Here is a 10,485-nt window from a genome sequence, read left to right on the forward strand (position 1 = left end):
GTATAATGTTTTAATCTATTAATCAACAGTTGCTGCTTATCTTGGGAAACATCCCTGTGTTGCCTCTACTACCCCATTACCCATCAAGTTATTGATGTTTCTCCTAATGTTGCGATGGGCAGCCTTGTGGTCTCAGTAGTGTGGGAACCCCAGCCAAGCCTGGGCCACATGGCTTTGTCATGGTAATCTCCTGCTATATAAAGAGGGAGAAATCCCTTAGAGGGCCCAGACCACACTGCAGCCTATGAGAACTAGCAGACAGACCTGTCACTCTCTCACACAGACAGACATGGCTCCCTGCTCAACCAACTTCTCCTCTTTCCACCACCAGAGGTTCGCAGAAAAAGACATTAAGGTATGTAAATTGGTTCAATCAATGTGTATATACAGTATAAAGTGTGTATGTTTATTGTAGCTTTTTCCGTTTATTGGTGTCATATATTAGAGCTGTAGACTAATCAAATGTTATTCTCTGCCTCAGATAAGGAAACCCATCGTGGAGAAGATGCGTCGGGATCGCATCAATGTCTGCATCGAGCAGCTCAAGCTCATCCTGGAGAAGGAGTTCCACAAACAGGACCCCAACACCAAGCTGGAGAAAGCCGACATCCTGGAGATGACCGTGAGCTTCCTGAGGCAGCAGCTGCAGCCAGATCCATCTCAGAGGGACTACGGCGAGGGTTATTCACAGTGCTGGAGGGAGTCTCTGCAGTTCCTGTCCGGAAGGCCCAAGAGAGACACCACTTCCACCACCACCTCCGCTGGACCTCTTCAGGGGCTCCAGCAGCAGCTCTACTCCCAGGCCCAGACATCCAGCTGCAGCCCAATGGTCCACTCCACCTCCCCAGTCTCCTCCACCCTCCGACCCATCAGCAACACCACCACCATGCTCCAGGACACAGGAGCTAAAAGCCCAGTCTGGAGGCCCTGGTAGAGAAAGACACTGGACTGGAGTCACTATAAAACCTGAGGGAAACAATGGACTGTATGTCCCTCACTATGTAGGAAATATGCATTTCCAACCTGCTCAACCGTTGTGGGTTTGCTGAGCTCTTAATTTCTCATCACATTGATGGACAGATATGTGTGGCACATTAGTGGCATATTGGAAGTGAGGGTAGTCACTTTTTTGTGAAGATTGTTTTTTCTCTTACTTGTTTTATCAAATTAGATTTTCGTTTGCAGTGAAGAATGTAGCTAATTATTGCTGATTTTTTTCTTACTCCAGTGGAGTCCATGTGTTATATGATAGATGTAACAGCATCTACAATAGGCTACTGTATTTTCTGACAGCAATTCTTTGAGGATATTTCTCTATTGTTATTAATTGTTTTGTTATGTTATGGATGTATCTTTTATAAAGGCGATAGTATGTTGGTATGCTTTGTAATAGCACTGTTATTTTTCTGATGTTTTATATTGCGTTTAAAGAAGTTCTTAAAACTATGTATGACATTTGTATGACAATAAAACTACAATCAATTTTAAATAAATAATAACCTGAGTCTTTTGTTTGGGATTGTTATTTTTGACCAAATTGTATTGGATCTTGCAGTCCATACATACACAATGTCTTGTCAAATTTGACTAACAAATTCAAGAACATCCACATATAACTTTTGCAATAGTTTCCCCCTAAGAAGCTTGGGTTAAGTATGAACATTTTGCATTATCGAAAATAAAGTTTTACACATTAAAGTGGAATACTACCACTTTTAAAACCTAATTTATTATCTCCATCACCAAATCAGTGTCTACATACATTTCTACATTTTGTAGTTAAAAAGTGCAATTTGATGATGCCATCAAAAGTTTGTAAAAAAAATATTTAACAAAAGTGATTTTCAATTTGCGGTGACACTGGAAGCAGGAAAATGGCGTTGCAGATTTTGAAAATCACAGTTTTTTAATTTAAAAATCTTGATGTCATCGAGTTGGACTTTTTTTTAGGACCTTTCTTCTTATCTTTTTAACCCCAGGATGAAGAAATGTGCAGTTTTCACATATGTAGACAGTAGACACTGGTATGGTGCTGAAGATAATGACTATGAGGTTGAAAAGTGGTGGAATTTCCCTTTAATGAAATACAAAAAAGGAAAATGAGGTAATATTATTTGTTGGTTTATTTATTTCAAATAGCGCTATACAAAGAAAAGTATATTCATTGATTTAAGGATAAATAATCATATGCAGATTCTTCAAATAGGGTACTGACTTGCACACTTAGATTGAAAACCTAGAACTATGGGACATGCGTATGGGTCTTTGGCATAGCTGGGTTTAAATCAGAGGCTTACAGGCATCTTTATGGGTTTAAATCAGCTGTCCCATTGAGCTCCCGAAACCTGCCACCACAGATGCCCAGTGAGAGGGCACACAGACAGACGGGCACTCACACCAACAGAAGGCAAGGCACCTCTCTATGGCCTGCCCACACTACCACTTTCTATTCTTCTAAAGAGAGGCCAAACATATGCCATACAGACACTGAAGAAAGAGCACAACACCAGATGCAGCTAAAGAGGTTTAGCTTTGGTTTTCTGAATTCTCCCCAGTAAAAACACACACTTAGTTAAGTAAAAAAGGAGTGCTTTAGAAAGCTAACCATATAACTACATTACAACCATGTGTGACGAGTACTGAGTATACGAAGAAGCAGGACGCAGGCGCAGGAATTAACAAGGTCAAGGTTTACTTAAACAATGACAAAGAGAAATAACAAAGAAAGAGTACACGACACGAAGCTAAACAATCACACACAACATCATAAGGAACAGTCCAGGGCTAAATAAGGGTGGTGATGAGATGATGAGGTGCAGGTGCGATGGATGTGATTAGGGTGCGTTAGGGTTTCCATTCCGGTGTTGCCGAGGTGGTGCGCTCAGACCGGTGGCTCAGTAGATCGGCGAATTAGAGCGCCGGAGGGGTGCAACGGGAGGAGACGTGACACCACGTTAGAGAACATTAGACATACACTACCGGTCAAAAGTTTTAGAACACCTACTCATTCAAGGGTTTTTCTTTATTTTTACTATTTTCTACATTGTAGAATAATAGTGAAGACATCAAAACTATGAAATAGCCCATATGGATTCACGTAGTAACCAAAAAAGTGTTAAACAAATCAAAATATATTTTATATTTGAGATTCTTCAAATAGTCACCCTTTGCCTTGATGACAGCTTTGCACACTCTTGGCATTCTCTCAACCAGCTTCACCTGTAATGCTTTTCCAACAGTCTTGAAGGACTTCCCACATATGCTGAGCACTTGTTGGCTGCTTTTCCTTCACTCTGCGGGTCTGACTCATCCCAAACCATCTCAATTTGGTTGAGGTCGGGGGATTATGGAGGCCAGGTCATCTGATGCAGCACTCCATCACTCTCCTTCTTGGTAAAATAGCCCTTACACAGCCTGGAGGTGTGTTGGGTAATTGTCCTGTTGAAAAACAAATGATAGTCCCACTAAGCCCAAACCAGATGGGATGGTGTATCGCTGCAGAATGCTGTGGTAGCCATGCTGGTTAAGTGTGCCTTGAATTCTAAATAAATCACAGACAGTGTCACCAGCAAAGCACCCCCACACCATAACACCTCCTCTTCCATGCTTTACGGTGGGAAATACACATGCTGAGATCATCCGTTCACCTACACCGCGTCTCACAAAGACACAGCGTTTGGAACCAAAAATCTCCAATTTGGAATCCAGACCAAAGGACATATTTCCACCGGTCTAATGTCCATTGCTCGTGTTTCTTGGCCCCCAAGCAGGTCTCTTCTTCTTATTGGTGTCCTTTAGTAGTGGTTTCTTTGCAGCAATTCGACCATGAATGCCTTATTCACACAGTCTCCTCTGAACAGTTGATGTTGAGATGTGTCTGTTACTTCAACTCTGTGAAGCATTTATTTGGACTGCAATTTCTGAGGCTGGTAACTCTAGTGAACTTATCCTCTGCAGCAGAGGTAACTCTGGGTCTTCCATTCCTGTGGCGGTCCTCATGAGAGCCAGTTTCATCATAGCGCTTGATGGTTTTTGCGACTGCACTTGAAGAAACTTTAAAAGTTATTGGAATGTTCCGTATTGACTGGCGTTCACGTCTTAAAGTAATGATGGATTGTTGTTTCTCTTTGCTTATTTGAGCTGTTCTTGCTTGGTCTTTTACCAAATAGGGCTATCTTCTGTATACCCCCCTACCTTGTCACAACACAACTGATTGGCTCAAACGCATCAAGAAGAAAATAAATTCCACAAATTAACTTTTAAGAAGGCACACCTGTTAATTGAAATGCATTCCAGGTGACTACCTCATGAAGCTGGTTGAGAGAATGCCAAGAGTGTGCAAAGCTGTCATCAAGGCAAAGGGTAGCTATTTGAAGAATCTCAAATATAAAATATATTTTGATTTGTTTAACATTTTTTTGGTTACTACATGATTCCATATGTGTTATTTCATAGTTTTGATGTCTTCACTATTATTCTACAATGTAGAAAATAGTAAAAATAAAGAAAAGCCCTTGAATGAGTAGGTGTTCTAAAACATTTGACCAGTAGTGTACACTTAAATGTGCAAAGTCAACATTTACTTTCTGCTTAGCTAAGAGCAGAGCAACATATACTATGGCATTTTTAAAGCCATCTACCTATGCAATGGATTGGGACTAAGTATCTGGAAATACAAAAGGCAAATCTATGATAAACATATATCTTTCACTGTTTGTTCATGGTATACATCTGAATACAGTTTTGGAAATGGGCTGTTGTGTTCATTTGGGGCCTCAGCACCATGATGTAGACCTTAGGCATGAAGTAACCACCGAGTATACCGAGCACACTGGACACAATAGCCAGCACATGCATGGCCATGGCAAACTCCGCCCTGGTGACAAAATAGATGGTGAAGAAGCTGATCCAGGAGATCATGTAGACCATGAGACTAAAGGTGATACATTTGGCCTCGTTGTAGTTGGCTGGCAGGTCTTTGCCCATGTAACTGAAGGAGAAACAGAGCATGCTGAGCATAGAGACGTAGGCTAGTTCTATCATGGCACCGAAAGAGAGGGTGTTACTACACTCTATGACAATGCTGTCGGAGTAGAAGGCCACATCCTGGGAGGGGTACGGGGGGTTTAGAGCAACACGGAGCACAGAGATCAACAACACTGTCATGGACACGACAAGGACGGTGACTTCCGGCCCGTGGTTCTTAGCCCAGGTATCATAGGCACGGGGCAGCTTGGAAGACAGCTTAAAGATGCAGACCACCTGGAAGGAGCGCACGGTGACGCACGCCAGACACACAGTGAAGCTGAAGACAAACAGAGGCTGTTTGAGGAGGCAGGCGGGCCGAGATGGGAGGCCAAAGTGGCACAGGGCGCTGGCGGCCGCCGCAGTTAGGGCCAGAAGCATCACCAGGCAAGTGCGCCCGCCAGCTGACTTGGCCACAGGGGTGCCAAGGTTGAGAAGGAAGACGACCCCTGACCCAAGGGTCATGAAGAGGGTCAGAGCCAGGAGGAGCAGCAGGGCAAGAGACAGGGGGGCGTCCCACGCCAGCAGCAGGACCATCCGATCAAGACACACCTCGCTCACCGCTGTGGACCACTGGTGGAGCTCACACGCCTGGCACCAGGTAAATCCTATAGAGTGACATATATATCATAACATCAAGGCTGGGATTAGTTCAACATTTATAGGATTTCTTTTAGTTCAACCAGTTCAGAAGATGAAGGTGTTTACATTCATTAATTGAGTTTACATATATCCTCAGTATTGATTTATAAACAGATATCACTAATATTCACACCATCAGAGACACTTGCACTGTCATTGTTATTCTAGTTGTGTTACTACCCCCTGCTTGCTATAGATCAGGGGTGTCTAACAAATTTTGCCCCGGGGGGCCGCATTCGGTCTTCAACGAGATCTGGAGGGCCACACTGAAAATGGGTTATATTTCCTTGCCATCAAAATTAGCTAAAAATAGTCCTCTATCCATAATGTTTTGGCATTTTTGATGCTCTCTGACTGTCTAGTGATTATTAGTGAGCTGGACAGTCAATAAACTGTATGAATGTAGGTCCATAGTCGTTTCTACACAGTTTCGATGTAGAAATTACTCAAACCACCCATGGGCCGGATTGGACCCCAGGCCATATGTTTGACACGCCTGCTATAGTGACAGTTCATGAGAGGGGCAACATACGCCACCTGCTGGACACTTTTAAACAGCACAATTCAAAAACACTACAGATAAGAGGATGAACTATGGATGTGTGCACAGTGGGTGTGTGACTGTAATCTCACCAGTCTTGTTGAGGAAGGTGTGAGCAGGACAGGCCAGGCAGTCGAAGCAGCACTTGTGTTGTCCTGTCTGCAGCTTCCTGTGACCTGTAGGGCATTCTGGAGAGCATATTGATGGAGGCACCTCCTGGACACAACCACAATAAAAAAAAACACACACGCACATGTTCTCCAAGTCCACCTGCAACCATGGTTTCCACTCTCTATGACCACTTTCTACAATTCTAGTGCCCAAAATTATTCTGCAATTTCATCTGACAATGGATTGTAATACTACTGTGTAAATACTGTAATACTGTGCCTATACTTTTCGCAGGATGTCAATGTCACTAGCCCATTCAATTTGAGCAGGGTCCACTGTGAGGTCTGTGGGGTCTGGAGTGTAAGAGCCCACCACTCGGAGAGACCACTCTGTTCCCCTCCAAACCCAGGTCACGATGTCATATCCTGTGGGCGGGTCTCCGTTCTCATCAAAGTACACAGAGGAGTTCCCAACAGAGAAACTCACCTGCTTTAACAGTGGCAGAAGCTGAGGGAGAGACAGAGGAAGAAAAACATGCACCAATTTAAACATGACTGTAACATACCTGTGATAGTGAACATTGTTCACTGTAGATTTCCAATAGTACATAGAAATCAAGTGTGTAGTGAACTTGTGCTCGCTTTCTTTAGAGTGGGCTTTTTGACTACAGTACCATCATTTTGAAAACACTCACCTGCCAAGGTTGTACTTCAATCTTTTGGCATTCACCCGAGTCACAACCAAGTGCTTGGTGCAGTGCATGGGCCACAGCATATACAGCCTTGTAAACATTATAAGAGGATGTCATGTCATAGCCATCCAAAGATACGTTTTTTACTGCCATGCTATAGAGATCCGTATTTTGCAAACATTCAACCCTCAGGTCAATCATGCCATTGGAGTTGTCCCTAAGTAACTTTGAAACAACATGGCTTTCGAACTCCTCAAACCCTGCTATGGCTGCGTATTTGATGGAGATGCCTAGTACAGTCCCGATGGTATGAATCCCTGGTATCCCCGACACTAGAGTGGCCACTGACCAGTCCTCTGTCCCTATCCACACCTTACCAGTTACACCCTGCTCTATGACAAACGGGAAGAACCCACTAACTTTGCTCTTGCTGGAGAACACAACAATAGTGTTGACCTTGGTCTTCAAGATGTTCTTGACTATGTTCCTCATGGACTGGTTGGTGGCCGAGGTGAGTTCGGGGAGGACTCCTTGGTAGGCGATGCAGATGTCGTAGTATGGCGCCTGTTGGGAGAGCCTCTGCATGCCCTGGAGGCCGTAGGAGTTGTCACTGCCCAGTAGAACTATCCAGGTCCAGTTAAAACGCACCAGCAGCTGGATCATGGCGTCCACCTGGTTCTTGTCACTGGGTATGGTGCGGAAGAAGGATGGGTAGAGGTGCTTGTTGCTCAGCAATTCGTTTGAGGCTTCATAGGAGATCTAGAAAAAAAAATACACAAATAGGAGGAGGAGGAGGACCAGGAGGGGTAGGAAGAAGAAAACATAAAGGATACATAAATAGAAAGAAATATGAAATCATAGGAGGCAAGGAGAAGACATATATACAAATATAAATAGAGGAGCAACAGAAGACGAAAACAAATCGTAACAAATGTATTCCATTCTTAGTCTAGAGGGCATACAGACTAGCATTAGTTTTACCAGTTACCAATAACTGAACTTGGGAAATACAATGCACCTGTGGCACTAGATAGGAGCCCAGCATTGCAGCAGGGGTGAAGGTGTAACTGCTACTATCAGGCCCAATCACTGCCACTGCCCTCTGGTCACCACCTGTCTTGTTCCCTGAAGTTCCCTGGTACTGTTGGGCCAGCAGGTCCAGAGTGGCCAGGACACTGGCTGGTGTATTGCAGATGTCATACGCCTGGTAACCCAGCGTCACCCCTGGGAGAAGATGTTGGTTTTTGGTGCCGTTGTTGATCTCCTCCACAGCGAATCTCATGGCTTGTATCAAATGATAGCCATGTTTATTAGATTTGCCTCTGAATAGGAGAGAATTGATGGCAAGCAGAATAAAAAGACATTAAAACATACATCCATTATCTAAAGAAAGTGATTGAGTCAAGTCACAATAACTCACTGATGCTCTAAAATTAACGAAAATACCAGTGAAATAGATTAACAATGTCCTCTTGTGAGATCTTTGCTATTGGACTTACTTATTGCAGGCTCCCAGGACTGGTAGGTTGGAGCTGGAGGTGGCTAAATTGTGGAGCGGAAAGAGACACGAGATGGAGTATTCCCCTGAAAGCTGCAGACTGTTTCCCTCAGTCCGCTGGTGGCCAGTCAGGACCAGTACCAACCAACCCAGGACGACACACACACCCATACCTCAATTTCAACAAGCCTCAGCTCTGAACTGGAACTATGGACATTCTACCTCTTCTTATATTAGGATGGATGGATGGGTGGAGTGGAAAGAAGGTGGAATGGAGGGAGAGAAGGAGGGAGGGGGATGTGGATGTGGAGGGTTTTGCATCTTTCCTGGTGATGGTGATGAAGTGAGGCACATTTGCATTTTAAGATTTGTTTTTCATACAGTAGAGTTAGCTTTCCATTGAAATGAACTGCATAAATGTAATAGCCCATGAAAGAGGAGTCCGGTGTGTCAATATCAATCATAGTCAAGTGACAGTGGAATTAAATGGTGTTCGACTTTAGTTTCATGGCAGTATAGGTGGTATGTTGGACTCAAGGTGCAGACTGGGCCGCTAAGGTGCAGGAGTGAAGAAGAGAGCCATTGCACACTTAGAATCAATGCAAATGTCATATTGTGGCTAACCTTTCAGTCAAAGCAATGTAAATCAGAGCTGGTTTATTTTTTCTGTCTAATCTGTTTTGTTATGAGGGACCATGTCTATGTTCCCTCAGCCCTATGTTCCCCCAAATGCACAAAGTGCCATACAGAAACCCAGCCTAAAACCCCAAACAGTAAGCAATGTAGATGTAGAAGCAGGTGGCTAGGAAAAACTCCCTAGAAAGGCAGGAACCTAGGAAGAAACCTAGAGAGGAACCAGGCTCTGAGGGGTGGCCAGTCCTCTTCTGGCTGTGCAGGGTGGAGATAGTACATGGCCATTAAGGCCAGATTGTTCTTCAAGATGTTCAAATGTTCATAGATGACCACCAGGGTCATTCAGAGGTCTAGACAGCAGGTGCGGTAGAGAGCGAGAAAGAGAGAGAAAGTCAAAAACAGCAGTTCCGGGACAAGGTAGCACATCCGGTGAACAGGTCAGGGTTCCATAGCCGCAGGCAGAACAGTTGAAACTGGAGCAGCAGCACGACCAGGTGGACTGGGGACAGCCAGGAGTCATTAGGCCAAGTAGTCCTGAGGCATGGTTCTAGGGCTCAGATCCTCTGGGAGGGGAGGGAGAGCGGGAGAGAGAGAGAATTAGAGGGAGCATACTTCAATTCACACAGGACACCAGATAAGACAGGAGAATTACACCAGATATAACAGACTATTGCAGCATAGATACTGGAGGCTGAGACGGGGGGGATATCAACAGAGGGATATCAACCACTAGAGGGATATCAACAGACCATCAACTTACTAGCCCACGAAGAACTCCAAAACAGCACGAGCCCAAGGGGACACAAAACCGGACAGGAAGATCACGTCTGTGACTCAACCCACTCAAATGACGCACCCCTCCTAGGGACGGCATGGAAGAGCATTAGTAAGCCAGTGACTCAGCCCCCGTAATAGGGTCAGAGGCAGAGAATCCCAGTGGAGAGAGGGGAGCCGGCCAGGCAGAGACAGCAAGGGCGGTTCGTCGCTCCAGTGCCTTGCTGTTCCCCTTCGCACCCCTGGGCCTGACTACACTCAATCGTAGGACCTACTGAAGAGATGAGTCTTCAGTAAAGACTTAAAGGTCAAGAACGAGTCTGCGTCTCTCACATGGATAGCGGCAGGTAGCTTAGTGGGTAAGAGCATTGTGCCAGTAACCGAAAGGTTGCTGGTTCTAATCCCTGAGCCGACTAGGTGAAAAATCTGTCGATGTGCCCTTAAGCAAGGTACTTAACCCTAATTGCTCCTGTAAGTCACTCTGGATAAGAGCGTCTGCTAAATGACTAAAATGTAAAAATATATATATATATATTAAATGGATAGGCAGACCATTCCATAAAAATAGAG

At 44.5% G+C, this 10,485-nt stretch overlaps 2 protein-coding genes across 2 annotated transcripts; one reads left to right on the forward strand and one right to left on the reverse strand.

The window, feature by feature from the left end:
• Positions 1 to 231: 231 nt before the first annotated feature.
• Positions 232 to 1,495, forward strand: LOC121537454 (transcription factor HES-5-like). The gene is made up of 2 exons (XM_041845082.1): positions 232 to 355; positions 482 to 1,495. Exons 1-2 carry the CDS (start codon positions 245 to 247, stop codon positions 932 to 934), a joined length of 564 nt encoding a protein of 187 aa, XP_041701016.1. The 5' UTR covers positions 232 to 244; the 3' UTR covers positions 935 to 1,495.
• A 3,212-nt stretch (positions 1,496 to 4,707) lies between these two features.
• Positions 4,708 to 8,679, reverse strand: LOC121537240 (taste receptor type 1 member 1-like). The gene is made up of 6 exons (XM_041844924.1): positions 8,510 to 8,679; positions 8,029 to 8,332; positions 7,014 to 7,769; positions 6,605 to 6,826; positions 6,301 to 6,424; positions 4,708 to 5,633 (listed from the first exon to the last, which is right to left on the reverse strand). Exons 1-6 carry the CDS (start codon positions 8,677 to 8,679, stop codon positions 4,708 to 4,710), a joined length of 2,502 nt encoding a protein of 833 aa, XP_041700858.1.
• Positions 8,680 to 10,485: the final 1,806 nt, after the last annotated feature.

The sequence above is a fragment of the Coregonus clupeaformis genome, chromosome 24 (genome assembly GCF_020615455.1).
Source record: "Coregonus clupeaformis isolate EN_2021a chromosome 24, ASM2061545v1, whole genome shotgun sequence".
Lineage (NCBI taxonomy): Eukaryota > Metazoa > Chordata > Actinopteri > Salmoniformes > Salmonidae > Coregonus > Coregonus clupeaformis.

Bases quoted from the DNA above. Each gene is read 5' to 3' on its own strand.
- LOC121537454 (XM_041845082.1), top strand. From the start codon at position 245: ATGAGAACTAGCAGACAGACCTGTCACTCTCTCACACAGACAGACATG. The intron at 356-481 runs GTATGTAAATTG...TCTCTGCCTCAG, and splicing joins TCGCAGAAAAAGACATTAAG to ATAAGGAAACCCATCGTGGA.
- LOC121537240 (XM_041844924.1), bottom strand. From the start codon at position 8,679: ATGGGTGTGTGTGTCGTCCTGGGTTGGTTGGTACTGGTCCTGACTGGC. The intron at 8,333-8,509 runs GTAAGTCCAATA...TCTCCTATTCAG, and splicing joins GTCCTGGGAGCCTGCAATAA to AGGCAAATCTAATAAACATG. The intron at 5,634-6,300 runs GTGAGATTACAG...GTCACTCTATAG, and splicing joins CACCTTCCTCAACAAGACTG to GATTTACCTGGTGCCAGGCG.